This window comes from Lepisosteus platostomus, chromosome 7, assembly GCF_059453375.1.
Source record: "Lepisosteus platostomus isolate fLepPlt1 chromosome 7, fLepPlt1.hap1, whole genome shotgun sequence".
Lineage (NCBI taxonomy): Eukaryota > Metazoa > Chordata > Actinopteri > Semionotiformes > Lepisosteidae > Lepisosteus > Lepisosteus platostomus.
This window is the reverse complement of record NC_142617.1, coordinates 12,292,408-12,314,013: the sequence shown is the minus strand read 5'-3', so window position 1 is coordinate 12,314,013 and position 21,606 is coordinate 12,292,408. Positions and strand designations below refer to the sequence as shown.

Genomic DNA, 21,606 nt, shown 5'->3' with positions numbered 1-21,606 from the left:
ATCATTTATAAAACCACAGGAAAACCTAGCTGAAATAATTAAATGATAAGTAATACACATGGGTGGGCTCAGATTCAGTATTTTGACTCAAGAATATAAGCTAAGCTAAAGGGCATTTTGTATTATAAAGTGTAACTGCATTAATAGACTGTCTGATGTGTGACTGTGACCTCACTTGACATCGCTACATACCAACTTTGTGCTTAATACACTTAACTCCAATCTGACCTGCAATGCTGCTTAATTCTACTGCTGTTAAAAAAAACAACAACTGCAAAATATTCCACTCAGGTAGACTCAGTAAAATAATACTGGCACATTTCAGCTGGAGTAACTATTCAGCATGTCTGTAACATGAACAAGCCACACCTTAGATTACTGTGTGAAGTCCAATGTTAATGAAAGTGCATTTGTTTCAGAAAGTTTGGAGAACAATATTGTTGGTTAGCACCTTCAACCTTAAAATTAAGAAAATATAGGCTAAAGAAAAGTCTTGACCAGAGACATCTATGAGAAAACGTTATAATTTTGTTTTATTTTAGATACGTAAAATCCTCAAATGTGTGGACCACGTCTGCTGTATAGTCTCTAACACAAAATTAACAGTGAAAAAAGATCCAGATAATACAAATGGAAACTAAGAAGAGGTTCATCAAAAATTAAGAACAGGGAGAAATTCTTTATACAGAAAATTGTAGGGATCTAGTCAAAATTACATAGCATTGCTATCAAAGCTACTATCAATTACAGTAACTACTAAAAATCCATTCAGCTACAATGCCCAAATGACTTCCCTGGTTTGCAAACTTCATCTTCTTGTGTCATGTTCATTTTAAAGGCAGCTTTGATGAATCCCTCAATATTACCCAGTGCTTGTACTTAACCATATATAATTAAATGAAAAAAAAAATATTACATTGCCTTCATCTCACACTGTCTTCTGGAAGATAGATCCCAGAAGGCAAACGATTTTTTTTCCATCCATATGATCAGTTGAATGTTTGTGTTCAATTCCTCACCTGTAGATTACAGTGGCTTATAAGAGAGTCCACGTTTTGCAGAAGACTTCACCCTGGCCACAAGTCAACTTCCATCAGCCGCCATCCCAGAATTCCCTCAACAAGTCAGAGTCAACCCCTGGTGGAACTTACAATGAATTAGACCGCAAGATCCTGCAGCTGTGTGGTATGAATATTGAGTTGCTTTTTAACATACAATTAAGAAGTCACAGCAATATATAAGATAGGTAGTATAACAAGGAAAATAATACACACATACTGTACACAGTATGTTCTCTATGAAAGTCAGAGAATAGAGCTTTTGCCCAGTAAAGCATGGAAACTAGATGGTTTAACTGAGCATTGGCAACTGGAATTCACTAATGTTCAAGAAGCTTGACAAGAGGTGATTATTTCATTAATAACTGAAAAATGAGAGAAACTTTCTGGGCACACCTGCACACTGTCAACACAGGTACAACTACAGTGCCTTGCGAAAGTATTCGGCCCCCTTGAACTTTTCAACCTTTTGCCACATTTCAGGCTTCAAACATAAAGATATAAATTTTTTATTTTATGTGAAGAATCACCAACAAGTGGGACACAATTGTGAAGTGGAACGAAATCTATTGGATTTTTGAAACTTTTTTAACTAATAAAAAAATGAAAAGTGGGGCGTGCAAAAGTATTCGGCCCCTTTACTTTCAGTGCAGCAAACTCACTCCAGAAGTTCAGCGAGGATCTCTGAATGATCCAATGTTGTCCTAAATGACTGATGGTGATAAAAAGAATCCACCTGTGTGTAATCAAGTCTCTGTATAAATGCACCTGCTCTGTGATAGTCTCAAGGTTCTGTTGAAAGCGCAGAGAGCATCATGAAGACCAAGGAACACACCAGGCAGGTCCGTAATACTGTTGTGGAGAAGTTTAAAGCCGGATTTGGATACAAAAAGATTTCCCAAGCTTCAAACATCCCAAGGAGCACTGTGCAAGCGATCATCTTGAAATGGAAGGAGTATCAGACCACTGCAAATCTACCAAGACCTGGCCGTCCCTCTAAACTTTCAGCTCAGACAAGGAGAAGACTGATCAGAGATGCAGCCAAGAGGCCCATGATCACTCTGGATGAACTGCAGAGAACTACAGCTGAGGTGGGAGAGTCTGTCCATAGGACAACAATCAGTCTTACACTGCACAAATCTGGCCTTTATGGAAGAGTGGCAAGAAGAAAGCCATTTCTCAAAGATATCCATAAAAAGTCTCGTCTAAAGTTTGCCACAAGCCACCTGGGAGACACCCCAAACATGTGGAAGAAGGTGCTCTGGTCAGATGAAACCAAAATCGAACTTTTGGGCCACAATGCAAAACGATATGTTTGGCGTAAAAGCAACACAGCTCATCACCCTCAACACACCATCCCCACTGTCAAACATGGTGGTGGCAGCATCATGGTTTGGGCCTGCTTTTCTTCAGCAGGGACAGGGAAGATGGTTAAAATTGAGGGTAAGATGGATGCAGCCAAATACAGGACCATTCTGGATGAAAACCTGTTGGAGTCTGCAAAAGACCTGAAACTGGGACGGAGATTTATCTTCCAACAAGACAATGATCCCAAACATACAGCAAAATCTACAAAGGAATGGTTCACAAATAAACGTATCCAGGTGTTTGAATGGCCAAGTCAAAGTCCAGACCTGAATCCAATCGAGAATCTGTGGAAAGAGCTGAAAACTGCTGTTCACAAACGCTCTCCATCCAACCTCACTGAGCTCGAGCTGTTTTGCAAGGAAGAATGGGCAAGAATTTCAGTCTCTCGATGTGCAAAACTGATAGAGACATACCCCAAGCGACTTGCAGCTGTAATCGCAGCAAAAGGTGGCTCTACAAAGTATTAACGCAAGGGGGCCGAATAATTTTGCACGCCCCACTTTTCATTTTTTTTATTAGTTAAAAAAGTTTCAAAAATCCAATAGATTTCGTTCCACTTCACAATTGTGTCCCACTTGTTGGTGATTCTTCACATAAAATAAAAAATTTATATCTTTATGTTTGAAGCCTGAAATGTGGCAAAAGGTTGAAAAGTTCAAGGGGGCCGAATACTTTCGCAAGGCACTGTACATTGAATAACAGATGATTAGCATTAGCTAGATACAAACTAGGACCGACACCGTTTTTTTGTGGATTTTGTTGGGAGAAGCAGACAGATCTACAGACAGCAATTGACAGTGCAGGACTATTGTTCCACAGTAAAGAAAAAGCTGCAGCACGTATGGGAATAGAAAACTAAAAATGAAACAAAACAAGGATGGAAAAAGAACAACAAACACACCAATCGATACAGAGCAACAAACTGGTAATGCGACTTATGACCTGGAGAAAAGACTAGTAGTAAAGAGTCCAAGGGGACTGCAGTTGCTCACTTCAATGCAAAAAAGGCCCGCCACACTGAATGGCATGTATTTGTCCATCCTTGAGTTGCAATGGTTTGAGGAAAGGCATTACATCTACTATTGATGAAGACAGGGCAGGTTGCCTCAAGCTGGACAGAAATAGAAGTCTTTGAAGTAAGGTCGCAAAAGTCAGGGAGTCTGACAGCAGTTTGATCAGAGAAATGTTACTGGGCACAACACCAAAAAGACCTATTAGTGGAGTGAGTTCAATGTTAAGTCATGTTGAAGAGGAAGACTGAAATGTGAAATTCCAGAATGGAGGCATCTAAATGAACCGGCTACAATATTGCATCCACATTCGGCCAAATTGCAGCTCATTTGCTCTTTGATAAATGGATGCACTGCAAAATTCAATTCCTGTCTGGAGTTTCTTTAGGTAAACACAAATATGGTAAAGTCAATAGCATTTGGACTTTGCAAAGTACATTTTCTTTTTTCAAAATTTCTGATGTTCATATGAATTGTTTAAAGCGTTAGCATGTAGAAAGACATTTAGCTGAAATAATAACTCAGGTTGTTATAGTGTGAAAAGATCTTTTGCCAGTTGCAAATCGAGTAGAGCCGATGAAATGCAGTCTGGATTTTACTTTTTTTTCTCCACTCAAAGAAGCTGTTTTATGTGTCCTACATTTCCTGTCATTCCATTTTTTTGTCCACCGTGCTTCTTATTAGAGGTGCTGCAGTTGATTCAGTGTGGCTTCTACAGAGGTTACTTATTTATGAACCCAGACAAAATTGTGTTTTTCTGAAAAGATGTCTGCACGCTCAGTGTGAAGAAATGACATGGGGAAAGGTGCTACTGCCGAGTCAGAGTTTATTTGTGTCATGGCTCAACAATAGGTATAAGATGGTTACAGGATCATTACCTTAGAAGCGAAGGCTCATTCAGCAGTGCTGTATATTGTACATTTTATGACCCAGTAGAAATAGTAATGTAGGGCAGTAGGAAAAAGTAAATGTGTGCTAAAGGGCAGGTCTTACTGTACATGTTTGCAGACCTCAGGGACAGCAATTTGCACATAGAATTTGAGATTCAACCCAATATGAATTGATAGACCACCTTCATTCAAAACTGATGTGCTGCCTGACAACTGTTGTGTACCAGAAAGACCACTACACAACATGAGATTAGTGAGAAAATACTTTAAGACTTGAATTAAGACGACAATTTAGAAAGGACAGATTGTGTCAACACCTGAGTGGAACTCAGCCAGGACACTGGGGCTAACAACCCTGTTCTTACAAATCATGACATGGGATCTTAAATGACCAAGTGGCCAGGACCTCAGTTTAACACCTCATCTGAAGGATAGCACCTCCTGCAGCACAGTGTCCCCAGTCACTCTCTGGGGATACAGAAGAGTAAAAGAAAAGAACAAGACCATCTACTGGTCCACCAACTCCACTTACTGGGACCTAGATTACCTTTGGTGTTCCCAGATTTGACTAGATCACCTAAAGTTTTGGTTCTTCTGATGTTAAAGCAGATTTTTTATATTTTCCTAATATAATGACATTTTTTATAAAAATATATTATGTTATAGCAACTCTGTCATATTGATTTCACTCAAGAGGTTATATTTTGTAGAAACAATACACAAAACTGTGAAATATCTTGGATCATTTCAATAGAAATTGAATAATTTTATCTAAATTCCTTTACTGAGATGGTATTAAGCACTGATCCTTACCTAGCCTAGCTCTGCTGTTGTAGCATGTAGGAAAATAGATTATTGGTTTCTGGCCTGTACTAATTTCAGCATCTCCCCTGTGAAACCAGGAGACAAGCACTGATCTCTTCTTCCTTTCATTGTGTTTATTTGGTCTTTTCTTTATTGGCAGGTGAACTATACGACCTTGATGCAGCCTCTCTCCAGCTGAAAGTGATTCATTATGTAAGTAAATGTGGTTTTCTTGGATTTTCATAACCAAAACAAATTGGCTGGATACAGAAGAGAAGAAAACAACCTAAGCGTGCATAAAAAATTATAGTTCTAGTTCATGATAGCTTTCAGAGTCATGTTGCATATTTTGTGATCGAACCACAGGAATCTGTGTCAAATGGTTATATATCTGGGCATTTTAATGTTTCCAATAAAAATGTGTGGTTAATGTAGTCATATTCCAAAGAACCTTGGATGTATTACACAGCTCAGAGTGGTAAATAAAAAAATAGGCTATGTAGAAAAGTTTCCGTGGTTTCATATCTAGAGTTTTTATCTAGTGTTAAAATGGAGAATCACAGTGCATTAAATCAGTCTTTCAATCTTTGGGCAAATGTAGGAGTATACTTTATTAGGGTTCATAGGTCTCTGTGTGGGAGTACATGCAAATACAGTGCACTTGCAATTACAATATCCCACTATAGAAATATTAACAAGTTTAAAAAAAAATCCAGTTAATAGCTCTTCAACTTACATAATCATGAGCAAGCTAGCTTTTTAAGGAATGAAAATTCAAGGACAGTATGCAGCTTTCCTTTATCAGAAGACAACATCCCTGGAGTTCATTCACTCAGTTCAGTCATAAGGTCAGGATGGTGCAGCATAGAAACTATTCTGCACATTACCCTGCCTCTCCTTCCCCATCTTGCAATCCTCACCACTTCTTTCTCACTTTTTCTGACCCATGGAAGTGCTCCAGCCCCAGAGAATCCACTCCAGATGAGCAAACACTGCTCAATGACAATCATATCATCAGGCACCTCTGGGAGGGAGATGGTGCAGACACAGGGGATCCCTGAGCTGAGAGCTCAACACCTGCTAATGCTCCATTCACATGCCATGACATCTGGAGCAAGGCCAGCTACTCAGAGTACGTCTAGCTCTTTCTCTGCTGCTCACAGAACTTCCTGCCAGATGTAATAAGCAGGATAATGTAAAATACTCTCCTGTTTATCCACAGACAATTTAATAGTGTTGAACTCTTTGTTCCCTGTCTTTAGTGAAATGCCATAATGTTTTAAACCTTACATGTACTAACACTAGACTGTCTAGTACTAGACCATAAGTATGGGCTGCACTACATTGCCGAGCATTCATTTGCTTTTTTTTACAAAGCTTCGTAGATTTTTTTACAGTATGTACTGTTATGGCCTATGCTGTGTGTAACTATACTGTATATGCACATTACAGCTTTGTTTTTATAGTTCTATTTGATGTTCACTTTAAGACAGTGATGGGCAATCCTAGTTATGTAATATCAGTGTGTCTGCAGGTCTTCATTTTAACTCAGCTTTTAATAGGCTGAGCCACCTGGTTACTGGCTTAGCTGAACCAGTTTAACAGCTTCTCTTTGAATTGGTGGGTCTCAGGGAAACAGACACACAAATACACCAAAGGCCACAGGCCAACCAAATAGTGCTCTTTATTTTGAAGTGAGAGGAATAAAAAATGAACACCCCAAAAACACAAAACAAAAACCTGTCTGAGGTCTACTTACACATCTTTTACCCTCTGTGTAAGAGAGTTAAGATGGGAAGGTCAGCTGTTTACCAGCTTCACAAAATCTCCCTAAAACATCAAACTCTGTCTATAAAAAGGATAACATTTCTTCCTCAAAAACTGAAACACTCACACAATAGCCACATCTCAATGATACATAGGCCCATTCATCTGTCACTTCATTCTTGGCTGCCTTCTCCCTTTGGTGCTGTGTATAACTGGAGCTTCTAGAGCTTCTACTAGATTCCTGTCTTGCAAAGGTCAACGGCCCAATAGAAAGACTCCATTTTGACTTCTTCCAATCGGTCAGGTGACAGAGGACAGTAGATTATTCCCCATTGCTCTCTGGAAAATGTGGTTTAGACAAGAATCTGCCTCTTGTTTTCAGCTGCTGCCCTTTTACAATGTACATAACTTCCCTGAGTGTTTAGACTTTGTGGGTGTACTGTATGTGGATTACCTTCCAGTACACCTCAGAAACCGTTTACTCTAGCAATTGAGCCATATTGGAGTTCTATCAAGTTGTTCATGTTTCCAGTGTGCTTGCCAGGGTAAACTGTAGGAGGTTCTGTCCTTTGGAAGAGACAGGGGCAGTGGAGGTCCTGACTTCTTGGTTGTTTAAGGAAGTATGGCACTGTTACTAAGAGTTGTTAATACTGAGCTGCTCTACCTAAATTTCCCCATGCATTCAACTGGTGAAGCAGTTTCTCGCTGCTCTATCTGATCCCTTGCATAGTGAGGCCACAGGCTCGTGATGGATGGCTGCTTCACATCATCAAGATGCTCTTCAGGGGTAGACAAAGTTAACTTAAGGCACAGGCAACAGCCATTCAGGCAGGAATCTGGATAATAACAGGGATAACTGTTGTGCACAAAACAGACTTTGTCCCGTTTAGACTCAGAGGCCATCTTAGTCACTCATCTCAGCTGCAGATAGCAAGCACCAGAGTAATTTGCTAAGACTCATCACATGAGTCCTCACAACTAGAGTGAAGGCTGTTAGTCAAACAAGGCTAACATTTAATTAGTTGCATTGATGAAGCTACTTGTTGGCTATGATTTTAATACTAGACTGTAAGAAGTCTATAACAGACCCAACAAGCAATATTGCATAATATTTGAAAATCTATCAGTGATCACAAAGTTTAATAATAAAACCCACATGAACCATTAATGGTGGTAAAAATTGAAGCTTGTATAAAATAAGCCTCTTACATTAAATTCTGAATTCCAGCAGTGCTTAAACACGAGCACAGTTTCAGAAAAAAATCCAAGAGGTTTATGCAAAATCTCTTTACAGTAAGAGAATTAAGAAAGATAGATAGCACAATTGCGTGTGATAAGCTACAACAAAGGGGGGGGGGGGATGAACTATGTAGGTCTCTCAAAAGATAAAAAAATGACAGACACAATCATAGATTTGGAAGGTAATTTCAGAGAGATGAAAAATGCTGATCAGTAGTGATTTTGTCTTGACTGGGAATAATTTCCAAAGTGGATCAGACAAACTTCAGAAATGAATATGATGCCTGTTATCAGCCTTACAAAACCATTCAGTATTGACTAGAGGGCATGGGAAATGCCTGAGAAGCCTGTTACTACTAGGTTTCTTTGTGTGGTGGGTAATGATGCTGCAAGCGCCATTCAGCTTATTCCCAAAGGTATTACTGTATATCCATTGGCCATGCTGGTCAGGAAACCCTTTTGGCCAGTCTCCTTTGTGGTTTAGATGAGAATGCCACACGCCCAGAGCACAGGGTGCACCCTATACTGCAGACGTCTGCAGTTTGAGCTGCGTCTATGTCGTCAGCAAAACAGGATTTCCTGAACAGCGGCACTCGGATAGCGACAGCTGGTTTTGATGGGCTGGAGTCAGCCAAAATATCCACCGTTTCCCCCTTTGACTTGTTAGGCGTGAATGAGCTTGCAAGGTTGTCAATGGGAGACATCTCTCTTCCTACCGCACAGCAGGATAAATGGCAGATGTCTCCGACAAGGGCGTATTTAGGAAGAAAGCATGGTTACAATCTGACATTACTTAAAGGTCACAGCAGTGAGCTGAGTTGATTAGCAAATAATAAAAACAATTAATTTGTAGTTTAGAAAAGTAATTGGAAATTCCAATTACAAAGAAAAACCCACTGACATTTTGTTCTCAGCTGTGCAATTTCGGTGACAATTGTTAATGATGACTTTCTGAACTTCATAAATACATAATGCTCATTCTTTGAACTGACTCAGTGGTTGAAAGTCATTTTTGCTGTCATATAAATCAGCCAGTTTTATTTATACAGTGCTCATTATTCTATGCTTCTTAATGCCCTCTACAGTTAATAATAAATTAGATTAAAATAGACTAATAAATCATTAAAATACACAATTAATCATTACATTCAACATTATTTTAAAGAGCAAATATAATAAATGAAACAATTAAATATGCCTAATGATTTAAAAAGTGAACATTTTCCTCTCAATTCAGGTCCTACAAAAATAGATGGTGATATGTCATTCCAAAGTACTGTATATGTGAATGGAATTTTATATCTTAAAAATATATACTATTGCTGAGAGTCTGCTCCAATTTAAAATGACCATATCAGTAGCAAAAGCTTATGAAATCTTTACACATAGAAATTACTAAACTGTCTGTGTCTTCCTGGGCTGGGGTCAAAATTATCTCCACTAGACTAATGAAGTTTACCCAGCTGTCTCAATCTGCATTAGAAAAGATATACTTGTGATGTCTTTGACTCACATTTTCAGTGCAGTACATTGAGCTACAAGAAGTTTGCTTTTCCCCTATTAATTTAAATAATAATACACCAGATTCCTCACTGATATAGCCTGTCTTCTCTGTTAAATAAAAGGATCACCTTTTGACAGCAGAGCTATGCAAACTCCAGTGTGATTCCTGATTTGCATTCAAATGTGATGCATGTTATTTTCAAAGCTGAAGACATTAGCATAATAGCCTTATCTGTGTTTGGACAGCATTCTTCTCAGAAGCTTTGTCAATACTTATTTTTTCCTACTTTCGCTGGTGGTCTCAAACCCTGTACTCCTGTATCTCCTCAGTGACACCTGCTGGTAAACACAGATCTATGCATTCTGAAGCTAGTAGAACAGTGACAAAAAGAACAGTTTTCTATCATTGGTAATCCATGTTCATTAAGTAATATAATGCAAGTAGTATTTCTTTATAATCAAATTCACCTTTACCCTTTTGCAAATAAGATTTGGTGCTGCTCAGATTGAATGTCTTAACCTTTCCAACCCTGGACCCTTGAAACAACAGTATCTCCCTGTGCAGTGGTTATGAATCAGATTTTTATGTGATTAGGAGAGCAATAAAAAGAATGTCTAGTACCAGAAACAGATCTTAACAACAGACTTTGTGCTGGGTTTATTTAAGTCTTGGACAGTTATTTCAGTTTTTATTATTGTTGTTATTTAAATAAGGAGTTTATTGGAAATAGATGTTTACAGAAGAGACCATATGGTCTTCTCATTCTATCCAAGCTCTTAATAAGCTTATTCAACCATTTATTTACTTTATTAGTACTGATTTCTCCTCTTTGCAAGGTTTTTTTTTCATTGAAGAGTTTTGGTTTCCTTCCATCTTTTACAGACATATTGGCTAGATTAGATGTTTCTGTATTGTCCTTGTGTGTGTGTGCATGCCCTACAACGGACTGGCACCTTAACCAGTATAGTCTTGTGCAAATCTTGTGCCTTGTGCCTGATCTACTTTTTGTGCGCTGTGTCAGGTTCCAGTTGCTTTCATTCCTCCATAGTTTGATGCAGATATGATTGATGGATAATTGTAAAGTCCTCTTTTTATATTGAGAAAGTGATACATCAGATCTTGATAGATTTTGTGTTCTCTCTTCATTACTTTGTTGTCTACTGTCCACCTGCCAATTTGCAGTTTACCAGTTGTACTGTTTATGGAAACAAGTGTGAAGATCAAGAAACAGCTATTGCTCATGACATGTGTAACATTGGACTTGGTGCTACATATATGAATTATATAGGTATTTTATGTAGTCAGGCCCAGATATCACTGTCCTTATGAACACAAAAAAAAGATAAAACCTAAAAACAGTGGGAGATGCTAAACTGAAGGCAAACAAGAACTTAAGTTACCTTTGTTAAAATTAAAGATTTTTGACTGCTCTGTTTGGCACCATGAACAATTCTGACCAAATAAACCAATAATTAGCATACTGTTTGGATTTGGTCAAAGAGCTTTGTTTGAAATGTGTAAAGAAAGCAGCATTAATTACTGTCACTTTTCTTCATTGCACTCTATTCAGAAACACAATGCTCAGTTGAAACTGAATCTATAAAAAATATTATTTTATTCTTGTGTTGGAAGGTTTTGTGACTTTCATCTAACAGGATCCAAGTCAGACTTAAAAAAGAGCCTCCTTAAATACTGTATGCTTAGCTTTTATGTAACATTCATCTTCTCCAATCCAGCTTTTGATTCGGTGGTGTTTAAAATGGTTGCAAAAAGGAAACTGCAAATCTTAGATATTTGTTGTGAGGAATCATCCTCTCTCTACTACATTGTGGGAAAGCATTTTTAAATAACTCTTTGTCCCATTTTGTATACTATATGGATAAAGGCACCAATTCTCTTGGGTTTGTTTTGGATGTTGGCAGCTACCATAATATATGCAGTTATGACTCACTGCCTGAAAACAAGATTGCCCTGCATGGTGCAGACAGCTGATAATCGTTTCACTGCAAAGCAAGCAGGAGCCCAATATGAGCTGCCTGTTTGTGGTGATGTGGTGAGGGGGGTCACAGAGGTACTACTGCTTCTTTAAGAAGAACTCGCTTGCAAACATATGCCTTAGCACTGACCTAAACTCTATAGCAGAACTTGTTTTAATAGAAAAGAATGCATCAATATTGCCTTGAGCTGCCAGGAAAATACGATTCCAGCTATGAACACAAACAAAGAAGGTTGTACTGAACCAGTTATTTGTTTTTTTCCTTTTTAGCTGTAATCTTTGGCAAAATGAATAGTTTTTATGCTAACATAGAGCATAAAAGGAATTTTGTGTTTATTTAAAAAAAAATGAGAACAGGAGAGAGTGTAAGTAGAAAAAACAGAGAATAACGTCTTGATTTCAATTAACCTGATCCCAAACACAAGAAATTCCTAAGGACACCTTTTGATTGAATGGGATTGCAACAAGACACCGGTGCATCAGCCACAAAATCCCTCAGTACTGTCATTTCTCACATGCCTGAATTCTGAAATAATTCATTTGAATACCGATTACATTCATTTGCACATTTCAAATGCACTGTATGTAATTCAAATTGCTATCCTCTAAGTTAGAGGATTCAGTTGGATTAAAAGTATTTGTACTCAGCATTAAGTACTTAGAACTAAAGTAGACCTATTGGTACATGTAAGAACAAAAGAAAGTTTGCAAACAAGAGGTGGCATATCAGATTTACTTGTTTTTTTTAATAGCTAATTGAAATTAGAATCTCATCCAGTGAGTTCTTCAAAGAAGTCAGGGTATCTGCTTCAACAACATGGCTGGATATCTCGTTCTATAATAACGCAACCTTAATGCTACTGTTAAAAAAACTTTTCTGTCTTTGTGGTTATGCAGAATTTAACAGTCAATTAAATTCGATGCCTCTTCTGGCTACTGAAACAGTTTCTGTAGTCTTTCAGTTCAAGAAGAGTTTTAGTGTTATCCCCTACCACTTCACTAGACATAAATATTCCTTCTGGCAGTTTCCATTTTGGAGCTGAATTCCATAGAGGGAGGAGATTCCCTAATCATCTGTGTTTCATGTACAGCTGCAACAGGAGACCCAGTCACAGTGTTGCTGTTTGTTGCTTGTTTCAGAAGACAACCATCAGCTGTTTTGCCAGGTACTGTTCTTTAATATTTTATTAATCGCCAAAGTCTTAAATCCCACATGTGTAGCAGTATCAAACTGGACTAATACTGTTAGTTACCTGCCTTTTTACAATGTAAAAATAAAGCTTTTTTTTTTAGTTTGTGTGAAAAAGATTTTCAGTGGTGGTAGTTGTTAAAACCCTTGTCTGTATATGAAATCTTTGTACAGTAGATGTTGCAGTTTATTCAAGTTTTTCAATTTTTTTACACTCCCACATAAGGATGTGTTGTGTCTGATTTCAGTCATAGAGTTGCAGGCAATTAAACAGTTAATGTGGAAGGAATATTTTTATAGCCTTAACAAAGCCAGTAATAATAATATAATAACCATGTCCTTTATTTTCTAGCCAAGTCAATCTAAGGCTTCACAATCCACAGGCACTTGGAATCCGGCAAAAAAAATGTAGTGGCAGATTTAAGATGTGTAAGGTTCAGAAGGTTTGTTTAATCCGAGAAACCTTTTTTGTCTAAGAAACTGAAATTATTTCTCAATCATAGGTGGTAGGAGACAAGGTTCTAGAAGAGGAAATCAGCTTTCCAGTAAGTATCTTTTTTTGTATTTTGTATATACTCTAGGATGTGAAATGGAAACGGAAAGCACAGTTTTAAAACTGTAGCAAATGATGTACAGTATATTAATATTTTTTATTATTAGGCAACAAGCAGTAACTTTTTTTCTCCAAGGTATAAATATTTATACAGTATGTTGACACCACAAAGCAATCACTGTCCAGTAACAGATTTAATTATATTTCAAAAGCAGTGTGTAAATTAAAATATGAAAACATACATAAAGCACCTGTGTCATTAACTTGGCCATAACTGTGGACATGACAAGATTTCTTGGGGAGTTTGTAATGCACTGTTCTCATTAGAACTGGGCTTTGTTTGTCAGCCGAAAGGTATCAGTTTCAGGTGAGAATATTTAATATACAATATGAAGTACTAGAGGCCAGATCACATTTCTCATTTTACAGATGCACAATGTTATTTTTGAGCACTATTAATGCATTAATGCATGATGATATGTACTGTATGTTGTTTTCATGAGATGCAAATGTACAAAAGTGAAAAAATTTATTAGCACAAAATAAAAATCAGCAGCAATATCTTCCTCTGTTGTCACAGAAACCATTGTGGAAAGCTACAATGCTCAGATTTTCCCACTGGCCTAATTTTCATTTTGTGAGTAATGAGGGTAAAGGGTTTAAATGTTTAAAGTCACAGTTATAGTCAGACCTGAGTATAAGCCATCTATAAAGGTTAAGTAATTTGTCATTGGTCAGGCAATACACAGTGGAGTCAAGTGAACTCTTTAATCTTCCATGAACAAGTTGATTGTAGAGAAATAAAAGGTACTACTTTACGAGATTTATTTAAGAACATGACACACATATGACATAAAAACACAATGTTCGGAAATTGATACAAGACATTGGAAGAGGTGTTTTCACGAACTAATCTTCCATTCACAACTTTTGATCCCTAACACAAGAGACAAACTGCCTGGTGGATTCAGAAAGGAAAACTCTAATATTTACACTATTGTGAAAATGCACTTCCTTTCCTTAAATTGAGTTTATGTCCCTTCGCTGCTCAATGGCTGGTTCAGTTCATTGTCAAGGAGGAATCCAGTGGCTGTGTTGGGTTGTGGCTCCTAACTCGTTGTCTCCTGTCTCACCACTTCTGTTATCCTCTCTCTCTTAAGTTATGTTACTGTTCCTTTCTCTCACTCATTTGTATAGCATACGGTCACATGAGAGGCTGGTCATCTTCTGGAAACCTCCACCCTGATAAGTGGTCCAGCCATCTGGTCTCCTCTCAAATTGGACTGAGATTTAGTTAGATAACCAATTCAGCTGTGCATAATTAACACACATTTTATCTAGTGATCCCAGACGCACTGGAGCCCTGGGTTAGGGGGATGGAGTTCCTTTCTAATTTGAGAGGTACTGATCAATATTAAGTTTATTAAGGCTCCCTATCATGCAACTTTATGTCTTATGTCAGGAAGGAATGCCTCCAAAACGGAAGCCCTTTCATGTGTTTTAGACAATCCTGAAAATGTTTTCTTCTTTGGGGGGGGGTATTTGTTATTTATATTATATATTTATCAGGTGAATTTAAATTCATGTTCATATTATGATGAAATTTCAACTTTGTCAACAGCTCCTAAATGGTTCAAAACACTCTGTAAGAGAAATACAGTAACGAGACTCCAAGATAGTTTGTGACAGCTTCTCAACCTGCTTGTCTTTCTGTCAGGTCAGCTGCCAGTCTGAATGTTAATTTTTAATAAGTAGTGAAAAAATATTACAGAAAATTACATTGCATTCTCTATACCACAATTCTAAAATTCAGAATTAGAGAAGTCTTACAAGAACTTGTTTCAGTGCCCATGTACACCAACAGTGTTTGGGGCACTTTACAGGGTAGAACAAACAAAAAGAACCATGAATCACGGTAGGATTGAACCGAAATGAAGAAGTAAAGATAGAAAACAAAAAAATGTGGAAAAAGTCGAAAATGCACCACTAAATCCTGACTAAACAGATAAGTCTTGAGTCTTGATTTAAAAAAAGCCAGCACCCATATTACCATGCAACTCACAACAGGCAGCCCACTGAAGCTCAGCAGGTGTGAGCCTGGCCAGTACCTGGAGGGTACAGGTCCTCCTGGGAAAAACTAAGGTTGCTGCTGGAAGAGGCGTTAGTGGGGCCAGCAGGGGGTGCTCACCCTGCAGTCCATGTGGGCCCTAATGCCCCAGTATAGTGATGGGATCATTACACTGTAAAAAGGTGCCATTCTTCGGATGAGATGTTACACCGAGGTCCTGACTCACTGGGTTCATTAAAAATCAGAGGGCGTTTCTCGAAAAAAAAGAGTAGGGGTGTAAACCCAGTGTCCTTCCCAAATTTTCTATTGATCTTTACCAATCATGACCTCCTAATAATCCCTATCGATGAATTGGCTTCATCACTTTGTTCTCCTCCTGATAGCTGATGTGTTGTGAGCGTTCTGGTGCACTATGTCTGCCGTCACATCATCCAGGTGGATGCTGCACATTGGTGGTGGTGGCAGGGAGTCCCCATTACCTGTAAAGCTCTTTGAATGGAGTGTCCAGAAGTGTAAAGCATTATTATTATTATTTATTTACTCTTTTCCCAAATGGGCGGCGAGCTCCACAGTCATGGTGGATGCCCTTTCAGACATTTGTACCTGTGGCCCACAACAATGGACAACAACATTTTTTAATCAGAACATTCAGATGTGAGTCAAAATGTCTCTCCAGTGCCACTTCCTGTTGCTACTTTGCTAATCCAGGCAGTAAGTTTGTTTGTTAGTTGTTAGTTGTATAAAAGTTGTGTAAAAATGTTGTTGTATAAAATGTGTGCTTCTAGGGCTTGATTGTAAGTTATTCATTACAGTATGTATCCTTCAAAGCAGGTTAATAAAAGTTTTCTACTTATAAGTTCTCTATAATTAATTTAGTTGCTCTAAATAGTAAAATAAGATTGTGTTGGGAGCTGATAGTAGTGTCTGTGCAAAGGCTATTACAGTAACCCTGCCAAGGTATGATGAAGACATGAATCAGGGTTTCTTGCAGCAGGTTAATCATGACAAGACTGAATGTGGGCAATGTTTCTGAGGTGAAAGTGAGAGGCTTTACAGAATTTTTAACAGGGTTTTATTTATTCATCAAAACAGAACTCAAACAAGACCCCTAACATCTCATATTAGTGCATAATTTGAGACTGTTTCCAAGTTGTAGGATATTTAATAAATATATATTTATTTCTATCAATCAATATGCATTTATATAAATTTAATTGATATATTTATATAAATAAATATAAATATTATTAAATGTAGGACACTTAATAAATGAGATGTATCTTTCCTGATATATACTGTATACACACCACCTCGGTTCCGTAGGAAAGCAAGAGAAATCTGAATGTTAAAAATGATGCAATGCATATTGAGTGCAATCACAGACATAAAAATAACAGCACTAAAGTTATTCTTTACTTTTGCTTTCTTTGTGTAGCTGACATTTGGTCACCTTGGACAGTTGGTGGAGAAGAAGAAATCTATCACCCTCCAGGACATCAGTCCAGTGAGTCTAGGACATCACCAGCTCACACGTCGTCATTGCCCTAGTGGGATACACGATACAGTTCTGGGTCATTTTTACATGTTAGCTAAACCATTGATCGGTTGCACTCCAGCCTGAAAATGACAGAAGCCATTGCTAAGAAATCCCACATCGTCCAAATCTTTTTAAAAAATCAATTTTTATTTTTCGTTAAAACGTGCTTTTGTTTTCTCTCTCTGCTTCTGTAAAAATATTAATAGGCATAAATTGGGGTCAAGACAGGATAAAATTGTTCCATGTTTAATCAATGCTGACACACTGGATCCTGTGAATTTTCAATCTCTTGTGCCCAAAGGCTTTCTAGAGAAAGGGATAAACAGATTTTAGCACCAGAAATTAAAATTCACAGATGTTCCAGCTTGATGGCCAAAGCAGAAGTAACTGGAGGGGCAAGACATTTGATAAGTTCTAGTGATTTTCTCAGAAGCACTGCTGTCCTGTCAGCTCAAAAATTTATTTATTTTTGCTGCAACTGTTGTGACAGAGAATAAAAAAGACACAGTTGCTTATTCTCTTGTATGTCATGAAGACAGCAAATAAAGTGCTTGCACACACAGCTGCAATCACAATAAAGCTTGCTGACTGCCTAAAAGGAAATACCCTCACTTGATCTTGTTTAATTCAAGTAACTTAGGTATGACTGCATTTTTGTTTACATTGTAGCAAGAAGCACACCCATAGAGAACAAACCTTTTTTTCAATTTGACTGTTCTAAAAACTTAATGGAGAGGCAAAGTCCATTTCAAACTTCTAGACAAAGGCAAAAGGACATCTTCCTTTCCATCAAGCACTCTATTAAACTGAATGATATACACGTTCGGTATATCGCTGTATGAAGCCACAAATAATATTTATTATTATAAACAATTTTAAAAACACCCAGATGCATTCGAATGACGGGGCTACATTATATTATCACTTCCTGAAATATTCATACTTGACATTTTATTTTTAAGAAGTCTGCATTTTGGTTAGATGATTTTGTTTTTATGACTCTGTCTCCTGATGTTTTGATGTGGCTGTTACAAAAAGCTGACCTTAAGTGATTAGCGAAATCAATGTGGGGACACTCTGTAACTGATCTGGATTGGCTTTCACTACAAGCCCTATGAGAATGCCACTAACTTCACCCAGCAGGCCCCCGTTCCATCAGCAAAGCATGCGATTTTGTGCAATGCTGGTCTCGTTAAATGGTTTAATTTGCTATGTTTTAGGAGGAACTTCAGCAACTGAACAGCATGTTGGGATTTGAAGCACACTCCATGCTGTGTGTGCCTGTCATCAGCAGAGCCACTTCCCAGGTGGTGGCCTTAGCGTGTGCGTTCAACAAGATAGGGGGCCAACAGTAAGTGGAAAGCTTATTGTGTCTATTACCTTTGGCCTCATCCTGAACCACTGTCTCCTTACTGAACCTTGTTCTCTGGATACTACGCTATGTAAAGCCAGGATGTCTCATATGGCGCAGTGTGTGGAGGTTTTTCCCTTGTTTTTATTTTTTTCCCTGTGTGTTTTTCCATATTAAAATATGATTGGAAGCCATAAGCTCTTTGTTTACAGCATAAAAAGTAGGTAATCTTCAGATTACTTAGTCTTTGTGCATTCTGAAGATTGATTTTGGGTTTGTTGTTAGAATAAGTGCCTGCATAATGTAGATTAATGGGCACACATTATAATTTGCGGATTTGGAAATCTCCATTTAGAACCATGCACATTCTGAAAGAAAAGAGACTTTTGCTTCACTTGTTATTGTTTCCATTGCATTTTACTAATGTATTACTATTAATTTAAAGACATCAGAGGGAGCAACAGATGGCAAGCTCAATAGCTTTATGAGAGTTTTGAAAATTGGAGACATATTAACACTGTGTGTGTTCTGATTAACATTGCTGTCCTTTTTTGTGGTAATGGAATATGTGATTGCAGTCTATTTGAATTTAAAATGTGCAGTTCTTGATGCCTCTTAAAATGAGTCATCTGAAACTTAAGCCTGTAACTCATATCACCTGATCGCCACCAGGATGAAGAACATGTATTGTAGAAAAATGTGATTGTCACACTGGATATGATGAATGACTGAAAATGCATTGTCCAAATGTCTGACAGCTAGTTTCACAGAGCAAGATTATATCTAATCCTGGTCTACATGACATATTCAGTGTAGATTAATGACAAGTTACTTTCATGGACAGGGTTCAGAATCATTTCAAAATATTCCTTGGGTATGGAAGTTTATAACTTAGAAGGTTAAATTTAAAGATGGAAAATTAAAAGCAGTCCAGCAATAAATTGTAATTTAAACCTTTAAGGGGTCAAGATTTAATACAGACTGAATACATTTTTCTCAGTACCTGAAGAAAATAGATTACTTGGATAATGTTAATGATGACAGGCATGTTTCCCTAATGCCAGAGAAAAAAGCAAGTCTGCTAGACTTACAGCAAGTGAATCAATTAGCTATTATGATAACATTAACACCCGTGTTCTTGTAAGTATAAAGAAAATATAATTTTGGCTTCTATTTTTAGACTTAATTTGGCTGATGACCAAAGCAAGTTACATTTCTAAATGTTTTTAAATATACTGGTTGTTGTACTGAAGCGATCTGAAGAACTATACCAAGCTTGAGAAGAACTTTGAATTCTTAACTCAACCCCTTGGCCACATTTCCCTGCTCTCTCCCTCTTTCTTTTTCCCACACATGTAAAGAGGGCTCCGCAGCCCAAATCATCCTTTTATCATCTTTTCTACTGTTGAATTAGCCTCTAGATATTTCTAGTCCAAAATTGCTTTATCCAGTATTTATTTATGCCAGGTCTCTGAAACCCATGTGAATGTCTCTTCTGACCTCTGCAGATTTAGATTAGCAGTCTGAAAGAGTGCCCTTGAAAACTGTGGATATTATACCTGTAAGTCCTCAAGGTAATTCATTTGTTTAGTATTTTAGTATAGGAAAATATTGTCTGTCTTGCAGACTGTCTGACATTACAAAAATATGGCTGCAACCCACTAATACCAAATGTGCTTTATTGAACATTAGTGTTGCATATACAAGATGCCTTATAAATTATAGGGTAGATGAGGTAGGATTTTCCTCTGTAATGTGTTTGCAGGTCTTCATTAAAATAGTCTGTAAACATGGTGTCTGCTACACTTTCCAGCATTCCTTGTATGCTACTGATAAAGGTTAATTTGTGTGGGGGGGAACTTATTTTGTTGGACAACCAACACTCTGGGCAACTAGATAGTGTCAGCTTGCTGTGCTTTTCTTGGTGACTGATCACTACTGGGGTTGGCCCAACAATTGTGTTTTGTCTGCGAAAAAGATGGTCTTTGTTTTTGATAGCAGCGATACATCACTTTTTCTTTTAGCCAGCTACTGTATGCTTCTAATGTTAAAGATTCAGGTTATTGTAGTCTTGAGCCAAAACAGCACAGTTAGAATAACAAGCTCTCTAAATGCTGATATTATTAACAAGGGGTGTGCAGGAGACCCAGTTAGCTGATCCATTTAAAAACTTCCCTTTATCTGGTTCTAAAGCCCTATTAATTTACAGGGGTCTTTGCTGCTGTGAGTGCATTGAAAATAAATACATCTGACATATATCTTAATTGTATACCTAAAGGCCAAAAGTTCAAGAGTGTCACTATAATCACTAGTTTCACTAATAATTTCACTAATCTGCAGTTTGTGCTGACAATCTGTATGAATCTGTATAGAAATTCATGCTTCATTATTAACCGTCAACTGTCTACTGACTAAAAGGTGCCCAGTTCTTAACTGTGTGTTAAATGCATCTCCTTGGACTTCCTTGGACGCTTACAAAACTAATAAAAACTTTGCAGATCAGAGAGTCCAATATTGCCTTCCTGTGTTTCCAAGGCACCTTTTCTGTGTCTACAAAACTGCAAATACAGTCTCTTTAATAATGAGAGAATATTTCTCAACTCAAATAATTCATATTTGCCAATAAATCATTTATTAGTTCTTGGGGTATTTCTGTCTTTAGTCTCCCTCAGAATAGGCCCAGAAGGTTTAGTCTGCGAGAACGGTACTTGTGGCTGTTGCCTTTTTGTTATTTCAGACTAGAGGCTTCATGTCTGTGTGCTCTGTCTGTGCCTAGCTGCCTCTGCCTCTCAGGGCCACCTCATAAATACTCATGTGGAGCAAAGAGTCTACGAGAGACACTGATGTATCAAAGTCCTGCCAAATCTTCAGTTCTGTTTTGGGGCAGTGTTCTTTTTATCTCTGTAAAGCAGAGTCAGGTTTATTAGAAAATGCTTCCTTGTCTGAGGTGGTAGACAAGGCTGACCTGCTCATCTTGCCTGACGGCTCAGGATGACCTTTTTTGTATAGAGAGACAGAGTCACAACACGTGTCCTCTGGCAGCATATCTGGAGGGTGATAGAGGAACTCTGTTGTTATCAGTACGCAGTGAAATGGTACACTAAAAAAAACACGCATACAGAAGTTTTCTTCTGTGCTTTTCTCTGAAGTAAGTCTTGATTCAGAGAGCAGCATGGAATTGTTTTCGAAAAATCATTGAGGTTTATTTTATTGATTTTTTTTCGAAAAGCGTGCAATAAATAACTTCAGTGAAGTCAAAAACCGAAAGTCAA

The 21,606-nt window shown here is 37.7% G+C and overlaps 1 protein-coding gene across 3 annotated transcripts in view; it reads left to right on the top strand.

Moving 5' to 3' along the window:
- The window catches only part of pde2a (phosphodiesterase 2A), a 224,639-nt gene that overhangs the window by 180,782 nt on the left and 22,251 nt on the right, over nucleotides 1-21,606 (top strand). For all 3 annotated transcript variants that reach the window (XM_088639301.1, XM_088639303.1, XM_088639302.1), the window contains exons 8-13: nucleotides 1,026-1,185; nucleotides 5,291-5,343; nucleotides 12,728-12,802; nucleotides 13,329-13,370; nucleotides 16,882-16,950; nucleotides 18,204-18,334. In XM_088639301.1, the coding sequence (XP_088495427.1) occupies nucleotides 1,026-1,185; nucleotides 5,291-5,343; nucleotides 12,728-12,802; nucleotides 13,329-13,370; nucleotides 16,882-16,950; nucleotides 18,204-18,334 (530 nt within the window). The remainder of the gene's footprint in view (nucleotides 1-1,025; nucleotides 1,186-5,290; nucleotides 5,344-12,727; nucleotides 12,803-13,328; nucleotides 13,371-16,881; nucleotides 16,951-18,203; nucleotides 18,335-21,606) is intronic.